This window comes from Cavia porcellus, unplaced genomic scaffold, assembly GCF_034190915.1.
Source record: "Cavia porcellus strain 051 isolate PalLab524CR breed Dunkin Hartley unplaced genomic scaffold, mCavPor4.1 scaffold_23, whole genome shotgun sequence".
Taxonomy (NCBI): Eukaryota; Metazoa; Chordata; class Mammalia; order Rodentia; family Caviidae; genus Cavia; species Cavia porcellus.
The window spans coordinates 38,928,639-38,948,148 of NW_026947506.1; the positions used below are offsets into that span (position 1 = coordinate 38,928,639).

General features: G+C 39.2%; 1 protein-coding gene across 1 annotated transcript; it reads right to left on the minus strand.

Moving 5' to 3' along the window:
- Positions 1-474: 474 nt before the first annotated feature.
- LOC100721800 (gap junction gamma-3 protein) lies at positions 475-10,733 on the minus strand. The gene is made up of 3 exons (XM_003470015.3): positions 10,596-10,733; positions 1,269-2,053; positions 475-797 (listed from the first exon to the last, which is right to left on the minus strand). The coding sequence occupies exon 2, from the start codon at positions 2,050-2,052 to the stop codon at positions 1,282-1,284; it is 771 nt and encodes a 256-aa protein (XP_003470063.1). The 5' UTR covers position 2,053; positions 10,596-10,733; the 3' UTR covers positions 475-797; positions 1,269-1,281.
- Positions 10,734-19,510: the final 8,777 nt, after the last annotated feature.

Genomic DNA, 19,510 nt, shown 5'->3' on the forward strand with positions numbered 1-19,510 from the left:
AGAAAGAAAGAAAGAAAGAAAGAAAGAAAGAAAGAAAGAAAGAAAGAGAAAGGAAAGGAAAGGAAAGGAAAAGGAAAGAAAAAACAAAAGAAAAGAAAGAAAGGACTTGGTCCTGCATTTAAGTTATTCTTGTGACAAAGACCATGCAATAGATACAGCGTGCCAAGTGAGATATGAGCAGAAATCAGAGCTACACGTGGTCATAGGGGCACAGTCTGTGAAATCACTGTAACCTTTCTAATGATGCAGATAACTGAATGAATCTCATCCTGATATTAAGAGACTTTGGGTTGTGTATACTTGTTTTGACATAGCCAAAATTTCTACACCTACAGGACTGAGCAGCAGTCACATATTATAAGACTTTGACGTTGCAGGGAGCACAGAATGTGGAGCACAGAATGTGGAGCACAGGAGATAAGCCGAGTAATTGAGACAAGAAAGAACATTGTCTTCAGCAACAAGAATACCATTATTAGTCATCAGTGTTTATTGAGCATTGCAAGGGAGAGTCGTGGTTCAATGCTTCTGTTCAGTGATTCTTGAACCAAGCATATAAAAACTGTGATGATGACACCAGATAATTCCAGCAAGAAGCCATAATCAGGAATCCTTCAAGATAATGCTTTCAATTGCATGGCCCATCACAGCCCCAATCATCACTGTAGATCCCAGGTCTGCTGGCAGCCAGCAGAACAAGGTGGAATCCCAGGAACACAGGAAACATGAGGTGCCCCACAAGGGTGGAGCACTGGCTCTCATAAGCCAATAGCTGCCTCAGGAACCTGCCACACATCCTGTTAGGAAACAGAAAACAGTGACCAATGTATGTTGCTAACTGCTCTTTAGAGAGAGCTCTAGGCTACTTTGTTATTGCTAACCCAAGGATCCTCTCATAAGGTTTTCTATAGAAGAGCTGAGTGTCTTCATACTTCTGCAGAGATCAGGCAGCAGAGGTCAAGTAAAAGCTGAGATTTTTTTCTAAGTGAGGAAACAACTAAATGGAAAAGCAAGAAGTGCAACATATTAGAACTCTAATCCTGATTCATGGGAAGGAACCACCCAATTGACGGGCAAGGATCCTGGGAGATGAGTTGGGGGCAGTAGTCAGAATGCATCTGCCTGTAACATCTACAAAGTAGAATGCATCTACTTTGTAACATCTGGAAATTGCACTTCCCTGAAGGATGAAGGACCTGCCCTGGGTAGAGATTATTGGGCAGTAACCTTAGGGCAAGAAGGGAAAGAGTGGTCAGGGTCCTTCTCACCTGTTTCTTGACACTACTCTTTCGTTTCCACCACTGGGAAGGTATTGGTTGGTTCCTTTTGTCTTGTGGTGCTCTCTGAAGTTGAGAAGCAGTTAGAAGAGAGAAATCTGTGCCTCTGGATCTTCCACAATCTCCCTAAACCTAGAAGCATGAGCTCCAAAAGAGTAAACAAAAGGCACAGCCCATTAACCCCAAACATGGTCTTTAGAAAGATGGTCTTCTCAGAGGGACGGGACAGATTACAGTTTACGCTGCCAAGGCAAGGATCTCGACGACATGAAAAGGAACTTTGTACCTTGAACCCATACAGATGGTACTGCCCCCCCAAGGCTGCCCCTTCAAGGACCACTCGAGCCCCCAACTGCACCACATAGGCCCAAAATATCTTGTGACTTCCAGCCCCTGAGGCATCTCTGCAGCTGTCTCCTTTATGGATCAGGGTCTCCTCCTCTTTCTTCACCTTTCTTGGTTCTTCCCAGTGTTCAATTACATGACACAAAGTGAACCCCACATAGAGGGCACTGGGTACAGCCACCAGGATGACTTGGAAGGCCCAGAATCGCAGTGGAGAAAGGGGATGGGAAGCATCATAGCAGGCAGCCTTACAGCCTGACTGCTGGGTGTGACACACAAATTCACTCTGATCATCACTGTAGATCCCAGGTCCGCTGGCAGCCAGCAGAGCAAGGCGGAATCCCAGGAGCACAGGAAGCAGGAGACGCCCCACAGGGGTGGAGCACTGGCTCTCTTGAGCCAACAGCTGCCTCAGGAACCTAGCACACATCCTATTGAGAAACAGAGAACAATGATCAGTACATGTTGCAACTGCTCTTTAGAGAAAGCACCAGGCTACCCTGTCACTGCTAACCCAAGCACCCATAACGCCTTTTTCTCCCTTCTTCAAAGATCTGGTTGATCAAATATTATATTAGTCAGCTTTGCGTGCTTAAAATGAATTACCTGAGTCTATTACATTTGTAAAGAAAAGGGGTTTATTTAAATCATGGTTTGGGAGGCTCAAAGTCCAAAGAGTATAGCATAGGCTTGGCAAAGTCACCCACTGAGTGCATCACATATATTGGGTGGCAATAGCAAGGAGCATATGTTGGAGCAAATGCTCACCTCTCCAACCCACTGCAGCTCTCTTTCAAGAGCATGTCTCCAAGACCTAAAAATCTTCTATTAATTTTCACCTTTTTTTATACTGGGAATCAAACTCAGGATCTCAAGTACTGTGCCACTGAGCTATATCCACAGCCTTTATCCCACTTCTTAAAAGTTCGTAGCACCGGAGACCAGAGAACATGGCGGACAGACAACAGCAACTACCAGAGGCTCTCTGAAAGGTTCGGCTCAGAGGCCAGAAATAATGCGGACTAGGGAGACACGAATCAGTAGAGATATGCTCTGCTGACTCAGGAACGAACTGGGCTGAGAGAATCCAACTTGGAATACAGTCCTGGCGCTAAAATAGGAACAGAAAAATCTCAGTGTGGAGGCTCGACTCCGCGCCATCGGAAACCGGTTTGGATTTCCCGCCGTGCGGCGGCCGGCTATCTCCACAGCGGCTCAGCAAGGAGAGACGCGCCGAGCTCTGGGAGCGCCGAGCTCTGGGAACGGGAGAACGGAGTCGAAAAAAAAAAGGACGGACAGAGGTGTACACGAAAACTGACTGGTGGCGAGGTGAGTGAGAATCTGACCCCCCACCACAGTTTGACTCTAGCGGAGATCTCTCTGGGCGCCATTCCCCTCTCGGACGGGATTGGAGAAAAGTGCCTGGCCTGAGTGACGCTGCTGGCGGACTCTCTAGGCTAGACTAGCCTAACCCAGATCCCAGAGCCGGACGATGGCCCGGAGGAGCGACTGACTTCCGCGTAGGCTGCCTCCTCCGACTCCCTGGTGCGCAGCGGTGGGCGGGAACAACTAGCCAGCGCAATTTGATCAGGCTGTGGCTGACAGGCAGGGAAGCCGGGCCTCCTTTGTAAGATTGCATTTTATAAGGAACAAAAAATATGGGGAAGGGAAGCAACAAAAAAAGCTCCTCGGCCCCCAATCCTGAGAAACAGGCAATAATGGACGCCGCACCAGTATACATTAAGCACCATATTGAGAGCCTCATAGACCAATTCAGGAATGAAGTTATCAATGATCTGAAGCTAGAAGTATGCAGAATAGTTAGAGAAATGCTAAACACCACCCAGGAAAAAACAGATGGTGGAATGGAAGAACAGAAAAAGAGGGGAGAATTGCTTGATGGAGAAAACAGAGAAAGCATTGAGTATGTGAAGCAGGTTCAAAGGGACTATCAAGAAATTAATAAGTCTATACAAGACTGGCATAACAGCTTGAAAGAAACTAAGGACAGACTATCTGAACTGGAGGGCAGACTTGAAATATGGGAGAATGAAATGAAAAACTTCTTAAAAATAACAAAGAAACAAACAGCAATAATACAAAGACAAGAAGATGATAAGAGGAGCCACCACTTAAGGATTAAGAACATAGAAGAAGAAGTAGGGACACAAACAAATGAATTACAAAAGCTACTCACAGAAATAATCCAGGAGAACTTTCCTAATTTAGCAAAAGGTAAAGATACTCAGCTGTATGAGGCATACAGGACCCCAGCTACCTACAACCCTAACAGAGAAACACCCAGGCATATAATAATAAAAATCCCAGAAATTCAATACAAGAACAGAATATTAAAAGCTGTAAGAGACAAGAAACAGATCACTTACAAAGGAACACCCATCAGAATTACAGCAGATTTCTCTTCACAAACCATCAAATCACGAAGAGCATGGGGGGAAATAATTCAAGCTTTGAAAGATAATAATCTCCAGCCAAGATTGAGATATCCTGCACAACTGTCCCTGGAAATTGATGGAAAAACGAGGTGCTTCCAGGATAAAGAGGAACTGGGGGAATTTGCAACCACCAATTCAACTCTACAGAAAGTATTGCAGGATATTCTAAAAAAAGAAAAATACAAAGAACCCAGAAATAGTGGCAGGGAGGCCACAACGAATGGAGCAGAGAACAAAATGAAGAAGACAAACTGACAGCTACTGACAGAAAAAGAGCTCAACAGAAATGAGACAGAGAAGATTGGATGATAGGAACAGCTATTTTTGAGAAAATGACATCTTAATAGGTAATGCTGATTCAGTACCATCTTGTTTTGAAGTCTCATCTAGCTTTTGTTCTTCTGTCTCCAATGGTCTAACCAGGTTGTATCTTATTGGATTTTGTTATGTACGTTAGTATAAGCAAAAACCTTTTAAAGACAAGGAGATTATACAGAGACCATTGTTCATTTTCTGTTAGTCAATTCCAAATACTCTATAATGCTGTCATTCTCTTAAATGGTTTTACATTGTTTTGATATACTTAATGCTACAGTATATGAAGTTGTACTCAAGGACTTCAGGGAGGGAGTCAATATGGTAACTATTTTTAAGTCGGAAATATCTGGTGGTGAAACACTATTCTGCTTAAAAGGTTATGTTTTGATCTGCCCTGTTTCGCTGTTATGCCCTCTTTTTCTTTTTCTCAATCTCCACTCCATTATATACTTTTTTATTGTTATCCATTTAATTAAAGGGAAAAATATAGCAGGATATAATATAGTAACCCACTTTGACTTTCTATTTTCTCGATTTGAAGCCCTGTATTACTCTCACCATCTTGTTTTTGACTGAGGTTCCTCTATTCTGTTTTGCTGAATAGTATCAGGTTCGAAAGTTTAGGCATCAGCTGAGAAGATAATGAGATTCATTATAACGCCCATTCTCGTTGACTTCTATCTACTTTTGAAGACCTACAATATCTCCAATGTTTTGGTTTTGTCGGTTTTATCCTTTACGGTTTTGTTCAATAGTATTACAACTAACGATATAGGCAATTCTATTAGAAATAGCGGGAGGCATTAGGGTAACCATTGTTGATCACCTTGTATTATGTTTTTATATTATCTATTATATCCACCCTTTTGACTTGACCGATTCTGTTCTGTCATGTCACATTTGGTTTTACTCTCTTCCAAAAAAGCAATAAGAACAGTGGGAGCAATGAAACCCAAAATGTGTAATAGTCACTGTACAAAAGAGAGGAAAAGAAAATGCTCTAAACTATATAACTGCATGTATATTTAAATGTATAAGACAGAAAATGATATCACAGAGTTCTAATGGATCATTGAACAGAACTGTTTGCAGTATCATTGCTGGAATGTCCACTCTACAAACTTTAATTCTGTGACTTGAACAATTATTTCTAAGATGGCAATATGTAATCTATTAACTAGTGATTTCCTACTGCGCATTTTTTTTCTTCTGTAAATCTGTATAACTTGTACCCCTTCACTGTTTTTTTTTCTTTTCTTTTCTCCTTAAATAAAAATTAAAAAAAAAAAAAAAAAAAAAAAAAAAAAGTTCGTAGCACCTACAAATGCCTCAACTTGGATACCTAACTCTTTGGAGAACATTCATTTAAAACTATAGCAAACATCAAAACTCTGCACCTATTTATTAGTTAATGGAGTCATTTATGTAAGATAAATAGTACAGTAGTGAATTGTGTAAAAAAAAAAAAAAAACCTCTCAATACCTTTGTCTCTCTCTGCCACTCTCCTTCTCTCCTTCTCTGTCCCTTTTCTCTCTCCCTCCCTTCTCCTAGCTTCCATTTCTGTATTGCTAGAATGGGAAGGACATTCAGCAGGGGTTCTCTTTGTCTTTTTTAACCTCCATCCCTCTCCCCCTTTCGGAAAGATTAATAGTAATAGCCCAGGAGAGTGCCTTTTTATTTCTGCCCTTATTTGTTGCTTCCCAAGTGACGGCTGCTCTATCTGGTGGCTCTAACAGTGTCACTTTAACCAATTTAGTGCTAACACTGAGAGGGAACACTCATTCTATTGCGCTCTTCTACTCTCTTTTGCCTTACCGTCAGTCACTCCCACCATGGGGATAAGATTCAGATACAGTTAGATCAGCAGGCTAAATAAGATTGGGATGAAATAAACAGGAAGGCTTCAACAGTACTTAGTAGCTGATACTCTTTAGACCTTACCAACATAGGAACATGTGAATATCTTGAAGGAAACACAGCAGAATTATCCATAATTAAATGCCCTTGTGTTTGAGCCTAAAACCAGAAATGACAGGATAGAAATTCAATTTTTCACTCTCCTTTGCCACTATTTTTTAGGTGTGTATATATATGCCTCACAGTAAGAGACAATCACATTTAAGGGCAAGTTTCAGAAATTCCTGGGTTCTACCACCAAAATCCCATCACATTTCAAACCCAGCTTTGACATCTTTATCTCTGTCCTAGTCAACAGCCCTCCTCAAATACCTAGTAGCTATTTGTAACCGTCCCTTAAGAAAAGCCAAATGCTTTTGCACTTGGCTCTTCTCAATCCCAAAAGACCATGTGCTGTGGTCCGAAGGTTGATGTCTTCCCAAAATCTGTATGTTGGAACTTAATACCCAGTATGATAGTATTAAAAGATGGAGCCTTTAGATCATGAGGACAGACCCCTCATAAACAGAATTAGTGCCATTGTAAAGGAGGTTAGAGGGAGCCATGTGAGGATGCTACAAGGGACCATCTATAAGAAAACAGGCACTCACCAGATGCCATGTCTGCTTGTGCTCTGATTTTAGACTTTCCTACCTCTAGAACCAAAAGAAATAAACTTTCAAAAGTTACCCCATCTAAAGTATTTTGTTATAGCAGCCTAAACAGACTATGACAACATACTATGCATCTTGTTCCACAGAGGGAATAGAAATTCTGGTGTGAAACCCTACAGGTTTACTATTTCATCTTCACATATATTTTCTTATCCAACATCTTAGGGAAAGAAATGACCCTGCCCTTGTCCAAGGATACTGCCCCTTCCAAATCTATGTTCTTGGATCTCTTCTGTTTCTTCAAAAATTTGATCTCCAAATTGTCTTCCTTATAATTTACCCCTCTGTTATTTCACCTCCAGCTATGGATATGATTAGGAATCTCTCTTTAACTTTTTTTAAGCTTTTTTTTTTTATCGGTACCAGGGATCGAACTCACGACTGCCTGCTTGCAAGGCAGGTGCTTATGCTGCTGAGCTAAATCCCCAGCCCTCCCTTTAACTTTAATAACAATGACTTGGTTCTGTAAGGTAACCTAGCAAAATAACCATGCCTAATTTGTCTCATGTCAGTTTCTCAATTATAGTACCCAGGAATATGCATGAAACAACTTTAAATGGAAATTAGTATTATAAACTATACATAAGAATAAGCCATATATCAAAGCATAGGTAAAATTATTACTTCTGACCAGTTAAAAGTGATGAATCAAAAGGTTTTCAACCTTTCTAAGGTAATTAATTGACAAGAGAAATTTGTCACTGTCTACCAACTGTTTTGAAACTATATTTTGAGCCCCTAGAAGTCAGACTTCCCTCAGTTCGTATCTTTCCACTTCTTTCATGGGCTGTTGTATATATGATGAATGTATCCTAGAGGCATATCAGCTCACTGAAATTCCTGTGTAAAAATGAGTTAAAATTTTTATGAGCAACCAATTTTCAATTTCTATAGACATGAAATTAATCTCATAATTAGAGGTGGAAATTGTAGTTGTTTCCAAGACTTAAATTTCAGAATAAATGGATTTTTAAACCTATAAAAATAGAATAAATGGATCATCAATATAATACAATTAAAATCCACTTTGAAGCAATGTATCAGATTCTAAGAAGAATCAAATTGGGATACTCAGAAACATACTTGGGAAGCTGTTTAAATAGCAGAAGTAACAAAAGATAAACAGATATAAAACACAGCCTACTTTTCTTACATGAAAACCAAGATAACAGCAAAACAAAATTCTTTATTTTCATCCCTAACTAAAAAAGTAAAATCCAAAATCTCCAAAGTCCAAAACTAAGTGCCAGTAAGACACCAGAAGAGGAAAGTTTCACACTTGACCTCGTGTGACATGTTATGATCGAATACAGGTGTACCAGAAATGTTCTATAAAATTATCTCCAGGCTATGTGTGTAAGGTATATATGTGAGGTGTGATCAAAATATACAGTAAATAAATAAACTTTTTTGACTTATGACAGTAAAATACATCTTGTCACTAATATCCCATAAAATCCATCCCCTCACATCCCATTGTCCTTGCCCCTTTTGAAGCAGTTCTAGAAGTCCTCTTTCATGAGTGTCTTTAGTTGCATTGTTATGATTTCCCTGGTGTTCTAAATCAGTTCAAAACACTTATCTTTCACAATCATTCTAACTTTGAGGAAGAGCCAGAAGTCACACAGTGCCCAGATCCAATGTATAAGGTGAATGAAGACACACCGTAACATTTTTATTTGACAGAAATTACCATAAATATGCCAGGCATGGTGGTGTATGCCTGTAATCCCAGCTCCTGGGAGGCTCAGGCACGAGGATCACTGTGACTCTGAGGCTAGTGTGGGCTATATAGGCAAATTTAAGGCCAGCCTGCCCTACACAGTGAGACCTTGCCTCCAGAAAACCAAAAAAAGAAAAAACATTAGCTAACTATTTAGAAGTTCTCATCAATGAGGGGTGGTCCATAACTATAATAAATTTGTAAATTTAAATCACAATAAAAGACAAATTGCCATTAATCCCCTCAGAATACCCTCCTTGCTTCAAAAACATTTATATCATCTTTTTTGGAAAAGTATCTTTTACTGTAATAAGTGCACAAGTTTTTTTTAATTTACCAATTCATCATATTCTTTTATCACTCTTGTACAAGACAGAAGTAAATTTCATGCTTAGAGTTGCTACAAAAGATACCTGCTGCAGGTATCTTGCCTTACAGAGCTGCCAACCGGGTCCCATGACCAAAAAAATCTCATTATGTATACACAAAAACTCCAAAACCAAAAGAAAACAAATTTCTAAATATTTCTGATTTCAAGAATTTCAGATAAGGGATATTCAACCTGTAACATACTTAGAAGGGGGAAAAGTACTTAGTAAAGTAGCTAAAAATAAAATAACTTTTCAACAAATGTTATAGAGCTTTACATAGGATCAAAACAAAAGTCAAGTTCCTATGCTGATTTTAAATTCCTCAGCCGTGGCACTATTGACATTTGAAACCAGTAGTGTTTTGTGTAGGGTGGGTGCTATCCTGTGGGATACTGTATTAGCAGCACCGCTGGGCTCTATCCACTAAACATCAGCAGCACCTTTCCTCCCTCCTGCCTACATGGTAACAACCAATAATGTGTCCAGACACTGCTAAGTTTCCTAGGGATAAATTCACCCTGACTTTAGAACCACGACTTCAGAGGGTCACTAGCTGATCACAAAACTCTCCCATTCTTGGCACCAGTTAGCAGCTCTGTAAGGCAAGATATCCAGCAGTATCTTTTGTAGCTTTCCTTAACCTGGGCCTCCTAGAGAGTTCAGACAAGTTCCACCCCCAAAATCTTCAGACAGATTGAAAGGAATTTCCTATACAGCAGTCCTTCCCTTCTCCTTTCTGCCTGCTTTTCTGGGACACTGTGGTCTTCCTGTCTGGTCCAGCTGTTCCAGCCCATCTGTCTCACCCCCTGAGATTCACGTTCTCCTCTAACACACAAGTTACAGCTTTGCCACACAGGTTTTGAGACCCCAAGACTGAACACCAAGGCCTTAGGTGCTAAGGAAGAAAAGGAGCAGGAGCAACCCTTGACAAAGTTCCCTTTCAGAGACAACGTTCTGTTTCTAACAGTGAGAGAATAGTTTTCACATAGTTAGTCTGGGAGTTGGTAGGATCAGAGCTTTGTTAAGATCTTAGATAACCAAGTAACTTCAATGAACTCAAGAATCAGGAGAGGAAAAAAGCTTAGACTTTGAGTGGATTTTCATATATCTAAAACATCATGATTTTGATAAGAATTTTTCCAAATATTACATATTCTTTTGAAGAAAAATATCAGGATTCTGTTAGTGGCGGAATCCATCCCAAGGAGTTAAGGGATGAGGAAGGGAATGTCTAGAGGGGAAGGCACAACCCCTTAATGCAAACCTATGCCCATTGCTCCCATCTACCCAGTGTGGCTTGAACAACATGCTAAATGCTTCTATTCAAAGTGTGGCCATAAATATCAGCAGGAAGGCAAAATCTCAGGACACAGCCCTGACTCCTGGATCATATCTAGTTGCAATACTATCACCAACTGATTCATGAGGTCAGATTTGAGAGGCCTCTGTAGAAGCCAGGAAAGCCCCTACAACTGCCACCAGAGTCCCTCAGCAAACCTGGCCACCCTCAGCCCATGTACTCACTTACACTCACCTGGCAGCTCTGAGTAGAAGCACCAACCACAGGAGAAAGAGGTCAAGAGAAGAATCCTCAGGCTGCAGACCACAGGGTCCTGGCTCTTTCCCTGGCTCTTCCTCCTACTGCCACTCTCTTCTTTCCCCTCCCCTTTTCATTCCTGGCAGCCTCAATGAAGGGTAAAAAAAAAAAAAAGAGGAGGAGCACGTGACAGCCCTGCAGCTAAAGCTCCAACTCTGAAGAATAAATGCTGCTGTTGAGGGTGAGGGATGTGCTCCCTAAGTGACCAGAGATGGGGATTCTCAGGTGATCTAAAAAGAGAGTGAAGACTTAAGGGTATTTCCAACATAGAACTTTTAGTCACTATTAAACCCTTACTTTCCTATCTAAAATACCAAAGCACAAGTTTACCCACTTGCCTGGGAGAAATAGCAAGATTCTCTCCTCACAACTGGATGAAAACTTGCTCCCCATCTCTTCGGGGACCCAGGGACCCCTCTATCAGGCCCAGCAAGAATTATTATACCTGACTCCATACCCATTCCCACTCCCTTCACTAAAGCCAGAAACCCTCCAGAGATGTAGCCAAGAACAAGGAGGTGCAAAGCTGGGTGGAAGAGTAATTCACAAGGCTGAGGAATTATGGAATGCAGTGCTGGACTGCTCTGTTACCTGTGATAGCCCCGTGTTAACACTAGACTCTGGAAGCAAGCTGGCTAGAGGTAACCTCAGTTCCAGGCACCACCCCTTCCTCAGGCATAATGTACCAGCATATTTCTTCTGTTTATTAACAAAATCACTGCTTGAATACAAAACTATCCTAAAAGCCAGCACTAAATCAGACATCCATCACCCACAATACTGTTTCCTAATACCCCTTGTTTTCCCAGACTATGTCCAGGACTCTGATCAGTACCTTCTTATCTAAGACTCTGCAAAAGATCTATTCCAGCAATTGTGGTCCCTGCAGGAGATGAGGCCCCTCTGGCTCTAATTCTCTGATGCTCTTCATTGTCCAGGGTTGGAGTCTTGAGCACATTCCTAGCCCACACAGCTCCCCACGACATGGCAGGGAAAGTTAGCCCAGATGAAATAGAGGAGCTGCCACCTGCTCTAGGAAATAAGCTTGTCTAGTTGTAAGTCACCAAAATGTGTAATCTGCTACTCTTAGATTTTTACCAATCTACCCATAAAAATCACAAGTATTTTTGAATCACAAATATTTTCCTAAAACTGGCATGAATGTGCTATAACATGCACACACTCATATACATTGCCTGTTTTATTGCAAATTAGCTCAGTTCTTTGATGACCATTTGACAAATGTCTATACTAAGCCTTCATTATGATCCAATCATTTCAAAACAGAGAAGCTCTGATATGTGACTGTCAGGATGTACTATATTCTATCTTCAGAATAGTTATATATACATGCTTATACACATATGAACACATATGTATGTGAAACATTTTTATATCTCATGCCATTTAGATAATCCATAACTCATCCTTCCTTTCAAGTGTCTATGAATTGTGAACACTTTCTCCAGAATAATCCTATTTCTCCTAGTACCTCCTGTGTCTCTTTCTTTTTTTTTATTTAAGAAGAAAAAGAAAAAAAAACACAAAAGGGGTACAAGTTATACAGACTTTCAGAAAAAATAAACAATAGGAAATCACTAGTTAACAGATTACATATTGTCATCTTAGAAATAGTTGTTCAAGTTACAAAATTAAAGCATATAAAGTGGACTTTCAAACAGTGAGACTGTAAACAGTTTTGTTCAATGATCCAACAAAACTCAGTAATATCGTTATCTATCTTATACACTTAAATATATTTGCAGTTATATTCTTTAGGGCACTTTCTTTTCCTTTCTTTTGTACAATGACAATTACACATTTTGGGTTTTATTACTCTCATAGTTCTTATTACTTTTTTTGAAGAGAGTAAAACCAAATATGACATAACAGAACAGAGTCAGTCAAATCAAAAGGATGGACATATTAGATAATATAAAAACAAAATACAAGGTGATCAACAATGGTTACCATACTGCCTCTTGCTATCTTAAAAAGAATTGCCTATATCATGTTATAATAAAATTGAACAAAACAGTAAAGAATAAAACCAAAACATTGGAGACATTACAGGACTTTAAAAGAAGATAACAATCAACTGGAATGGGCGTCATAATAAATCTTATTGTGTTTACAGTTGTTGGCTATACTTTCAAACTTGGTACTCTCAAACAAAGCAGAATAGAGGAAAATCACTCAAAACAAGATGGTGAGAGCAATACAGGGTTTCAAATCAAGTTAATAGGAAACCAATGTGGGTTACTATAATATATCCTGCTATTTTTTATTTATTTTTCCCTTAATTAAAAGGATAAAAGTGAAAAAGTAGATAATAAAAAGAGGATTGAGATAAAAAAAAAAAGAGGACATAACAACAAAACAGCGCAGGTCAAAGCATAACCATTTAAGCAAAATAGTATTTCACCACAAGATACCCTAACATAAAAGTAGTTACCATAGTGTCTCTTTCCTTGAAACCTTTGAGTATAACCTCGTATACTGTAGCACCAAACATATCATCCTGTGTCTCTTTCATAATGGACAGTTACTACATTTTTGCCTAGACACAATAAATTTAACTTATTGTAAACTACACATTTAAAAATTATAATGTTCTTCTTTACCTTGTTTAGTATTATCCATTTTTATACTAAAAGACTACTGCCTATTCATTTGTGATTTGCCTGGTAAAACTTTTATTTTCAATTTTTTTTTTTTTTTGTAAATGGTACTAAGGATAAAACTCGGGGTCTCTTGCATGCTAGTACATCCCAGCTTTTTTTGAGATATGGGTGGGGAACAACACTCTTGCTTTATAAATCTAATCATAGTATATTTTTCTTTTAATTGATATGGTTTATCATTATTTTATTGTATTCTTTGCACATCTGTAGTTCCTAAAAATCTTGTACTGTGTGGTTTATATGTTCATTGTTTCAGGTGTGGATTTCTTTTTTGTTTTGTCTTGTGTTTTTGTTTCTTCACTTGTTGTTTTCGTTCCTTGGTTTCTTGAGACAGTCTAACTTTTGTAATTCAGGCTGGCCTCAAACCCACCCTAGTGCAGGCATGTACCACTACCCCAGGTTCAGGTGTGTTTCTTCTAAAAACTTAGAACTCCTGTACTTTTATCTAACAATTACCATCTAACCTGAACTTCACAGACTGCCTGAATCTAATTCCCAAGACAACTCTATTTATAAGCACTGATGAATTTATTATATTTTTCCTACCTCATCTTCTCTGCATCCAATACACCTAGCTGTAGTATTAACTTATGTATTCATTATTTGATCTATACCTTTATCTTTCTATTTACCTTACTCATTACCTCCTCTCCCCCCTCCTGCCAATAGCTCTCATTAGTTACATAAATTTTACAGAATTTACAGCTTTTGGCTAAGCAGAGTGGTGCATACCTATAATTTCAACTACTTGTGAGGCCAAGACAGTAAGACTGCAAGCCTGAAGGACTTAACATGACCCTGTACTAAAATTTTAAAAATAAAAATAAAAATGACCTGGGGAAATAGCTCATTGTGAAGGCTCAGGATTCAATCCCCAGTACAAAAAAGTAATTTACATTTTTTATACCCTCTACTGCAACCATCATCTTCATGTTGTGGCTCTGGTTGATCCTTTTCTTGTGAGTGTGAGTGCACACACACACGCAGATTGAACCTAGGATCTACAGTGAGCTACATCCCCTGTGTTTTTTTATTTTTCAGTTTGAGTCAAGGTCTCACTAAGTTGCCCAGGCTGGACTCAAACTTTCAATGCTCCTACCTCAACCTCCCAAAGTGCCAGCATTACAGTTATCAGTCACCGCGCCCAGCTGGTTAGTCCTATATTACGTGACCACCAATCCTTTTGCTGGAATTTTCCTTATACTTGGCTGAAGTTCGTACCCTAATTTTTCAAAGGGCCCACAGGAACAAAACTTGCCAAATTCATGTATTCAAATTATCGGTTTTCAGGTTCGAAAATGGTGGCTTGCTAAGGGTCTGGGTGCAGAGTCTCTGTGGAGAAATCAGATTAGACACTAGAATATGACAACATGGAGAGGGCCAGACAAATGGATAACGATTCTTATTAACCAAGGTGGTAATCGAAGGGAAAAATAAAACTAGGAAGAGGAAGGAAAAATGCAGGTGGAGAGCTGAAGCCGGGTACTCACTGAGCCCTGTTCCGCACTGTCCTAGGCACGCCCGGCGGATCTAAGGTCGTGCTGAGAATGCAGCTGCTGATAACAGGAGCCTGGGAATCCCACACCCTGAACGGGAGGATGCAGCAGAGTGAGCAGTAGATCCAAGGGGAAAAGCTGTATTGGCTCTTGGCGACTGCTAGAAATTCAGACCTGGGGCCCTACAAAGCAGCCGAGGCCACCTGGCTGCACCAGAGACTGCGAGAAGCTCTGGAGCTCCCTGTGAAGTTTTCTGACCAATCCGTGCTGCGCTGGGAACGCAGTGAAGACAAGGGGTGCAGTGTGCAGTGGACCCAAGAGGAAGATCTGCATTGAGTCCCAGTGAATACTAGGGACTGGGTCCCGCAGCTGTTGTCGCTGGCTGGAGGACATCTTGGAATTGGGCAGAGCCTAATTGGATGGCGCCATGGCAGCATCAGTGACACAGAGAGGACTGGTGGAGGACATCTTGGAATTGGGTAGACCTTGGCACCCGGTGACATCAGATAGTTGCCTCTGATGCAGAGGGGTCTAGTAGAGGACAGCTGGGATTTGGGCAGAGCCCTGCACTGTGGTGACATCAGTCAGCCACTCCTGGCACAGAGAGAACTGACAGGGTCTGCTGGGGCTGAACCACACCTCTGGTTGGGACACAATAAGCAGATATAAAATAGTCACGACTCTGTGATGTCCACAAGGTACAGCCTAACTTGCAGATTGACTGGCACAGAGGCTGGAGGCTAACCTGCACCATCCCTGCATCCCTGCCTACCTCAGATAACATCAAATTGGGGAGGGCAGCAAAAACTCCAGTCAGCATGCTTCGGAAAGGCCCTAAGCAATACGGAGAGGGCCAGAGACCCCCCCAGGACACACCAGTCTGAGAGAAACCAGAAACATGACAAGAGATAGAAATTTTTTAAAAATCTCCAGCTGTCGAACCTGGGAAAATAAGTCCTGGAAAAGTAAACACAGAAGAGAACCAGCACAGTAACCATCAAATACTAGACACAGCATCAGCAGACATAAAGAATACCTTCATGACCTCATAGACCAATTTAAAACTGTACTTCTGACCCAAGTGAGGCAAGATATAAAGAGATTAATTAAAGAAATGATAAGCCCCTCCCAAGAGAACACAGATGGAAGAACAGAGGAAATCAGAAAAGAAAGAGAAACCTCTGATGAAGAATTTAAACATAACCTAGAATACATGAAACAGACCCAAAGAGATTACCAGGAAACTAAAAACTCCATTGAAAACTGGCAAAATGCCTTGACAAAAACTAAAGTTAGCCTTTCAAAACTTGAAGAGAGATTTATGATATATGATCATAAAAGAAAAGACTTCTTAAAAATAACAAGGAACCAAAAAGAAATAATTCAAAGGCTAGAAGATGACAAAAGGATAAATAAGTTAAGAATAAAGCATGTGAGTGAGGAAGCAGGAGTAACCAAAAATGAACTATAAAGAATATTCACAGATATATTAAAGGAAAACTTCCCAAGCATAGGAAAAAGAAATGATATCCAGATAAATGAGGCATACAGAACTCCAGCCACCTACAACCAAAACAGATTTACACCCAGACATACAATAATCAAGATTCCAGAAATCCACCAAAAGAACAGAATACTAAAAGCAGCCAGAGAAAAGAAGCAGATTACCCACAATGGGAAAATTATCAAAATAACAGGCTTACCAACACAAACTCTCAAATCAAGAACGGCCTGGAGGGAAACAGTCCAAGCCCTGAAAGAAAATAATTTGCAACCAAGACTGACATAACCAGAAAACTCTCTCTCAAAATTAATGGAGAAATAAGATGTTTCCAAGACAAGGAGGAACTATGGATGTTCATGGCCACCAACCCAACCCTACAGAGAGTGCTGAAGGACATTCCAGAGAGAGAGAGGAAGGGATACCAGGATTCCAGCAACAGTGGCAGAAAGGCCTCAATGAACAGGGCAGACAGTGGAATGAGGGAGTAAGGTGGACAAATTATAGCAGCAAAGTGGAGTAGCAGACATGAGGCAGAGATGGTAAGCTATAGTCTTTAGTATAGATAGCTTTGATACACTTTTTTAAAAAGGCAAAGGTCATTGTTAATAGTGTATCAGGATTTAAAAGTCACAGTAGTCTTATCGCTCTGTTTAGTTTGAATTTATTTTGTTCTGGTCTGCCACTCATATCAGATTTGAGGGCATAGACATCTGACCCAAAAATGTAAAAGATATCCATACCAGTTTTGATTATTAACAGTTCTCAAGTCCTACAATGTTTTCAAAGTTGTGTTTATATAAAATAGCTATGTAACACTATGCTTAGTGATGATGTGGACAAGTCTATTGAAAATAACAAGAGAAAGCATAGTAACTATGGTAGATCACCTAATGTTGTGGTCTTGTGTGTCTTTTTCATTGCATGTTTTTCTAGGAATTTCTTTTGCTGTCTTGTTAATGATTTGTTTTTCCCTATAATACAGAGAGGATAGATATACATGTAGAAAAATTCACACATGGGAAGAATTTTTTAAACTATTTACGGGAACAGATTATATAATGCAAGATGTAATGAACAGATACTCTGAAGAAGAAGAAACACTAAGAAACCCAATGCTAATTCTGTAGCATTACGATATAAAATCTAGCAATACTATTATTTACCGTTCAGAGTGATATTAGTCTAGTCTCTTAAGCTCAATTTCAGCATACGTGAAGATAAGGACAGCTACTATGAAGAGAATGAGCGACACTATGGTAGTCATTATTGTCTTCCCCAATGTCACATCTTGAAAACCTAAAAAGCCTTCATCACCCTGTAATGATTTGACTACTTCTATAATATGCAGTATGTATTTAATGTATGTGAAGATGGGGACAACTATTTGGAAGAAACTAGAGACAATAAGATAAACAGTGAAGATCTCCAGTGGACTTGCTTTGAAATCTGTATTTCTTTAAATTGCTTCCTTTTCATCATACCACAGTGATATATGTGCACCTATGTTTATAGCAGCACAATTTGTAATCGCCAGATCTTGGAAACAACCCAAGTGTCCATCAACTGAGGAATGGATAAAAAAGCTGTGGTATTTCTATACAATGGAGTATTACTCAGCTATAAATAAGGATCACATTGAGATATTTAGCAATAAATGGGCACAGCTTGAGACCATACTCATAAGTGAAATAAATCAATCTCGCATGTGTGAATACCGAATACTTTCCCTTATGTAAGTAATGATTCAAATATATAAAAGTATGTGGTAATCATGATTCCCCATTATGTGGCCTTAAAGCCTTATAAAGTTTTCACTTATTAATTGGAAAGGCTTTATTCTGGGCTTCTTGATATGGAAATATTTGAAGCTATAGTATATGAAGTTTTATTCAAATATTTCAAGGAAAAAGACAGACACTATGGTAGCTACTATTAAGTCGGGTTATTTGGTGGTGAAGCACTAGGTTGCTGAAACAGTCATGCTTTGACCTGTACTGTTATATTGTTATGTCCTCTTTTATCTCAATCTCTCCCTTATTCATTAAAAAAATTATTTAGTTATTTTTTATGGTTTTTTTAATTAAGGGGGAAAAATTTAAAAATTAGCAGGATATATAATAGTAACTTTTTTGATTCCCTATTAACTTGTTTTGAAGTCCTGTAATACTCCCACTATCTTGCTTTCACTGATTAGACTCTGTTCCATTCTGTATGATAGTATCAAGTTTGAGGGTATAGGCAACTACTTTGAAGGCAATAAGATTCACTAAGATGCCCATTCTGGTCTGACTATTGTCTTCTTTGGAAGTCCTGTAATGTTTACAATGCTTAAGTTTTATTGGTCTTGTTCTCTACTGTTTTGTTCAACTTTATAATACCTAATGAGATAGACAATTCTTTTTAAGGAAACAAGAGACATTATGGTAACCATTGTTGATCACCTTGTACTCTGTTTTTACATCATGTGCTATGTCTATCCTTGGTTTTGACTGACAGCTTTGTTTTGCCATATTTAACTTTATTCTCTCCCCCCAAAAAGTAATAAGAACTAAGGAGTAATAAAACCCCAAATGTGTAAGTTTTGTTGTAAAAAAGAGAAGGAAAAAAAAGTGCTCTAAAATGTACAACAGCAAGTGTGTTTAGGGGTGTTAAATAGCTGACCATATTAATGTTTTTGGTTGGATCATTGAACACAACTGTTTGTAGTCTCACTGTTTGAATGTCCACTTTGTATGCTTTGATACTGTGATTTGAGCAACTATCTCTAAGATAATAATATATAATGTATTAACTGGTGATTTTGTACTGTTTTGGTGTTTTTTGGGGGTTTTTTTTTTTGTAGTTCTGTATTACTTGTACCCTTACACTGCTTTGTTTTGTTTTGTTTTTTCTCTTTTTCCTTTTAAATAAAATTTTAAAAAATAATAAATTGCTTCCTTTTGAACTGTTTTGTTCTGTTGTAATATGTTTAATCTTACCCTCTTTAAGATAAAAAACAAGTGTGTAAGACTGATAACCATGTTACTAAGTTTTTGTTGGATCATTGAGCAGAACTGTTGGCAGTGTCACTATTTGAATGTCACTTTACATACTTTAATTTTGTAACCTGAACAATTATTTCTAAGATGACAATATGTAACTTATCAACTGGTGATTTCTTACTGTTTA

Coding starts and splice junctions, on each gene's coding strand:
- LOC100721800 (XM_003470015.3), bottom strand. CDS start 2,052: ATGTGTGCTAGGTTCCTGAGGCAGCTGTTGGCTCAAGAGAGCCAGTGC.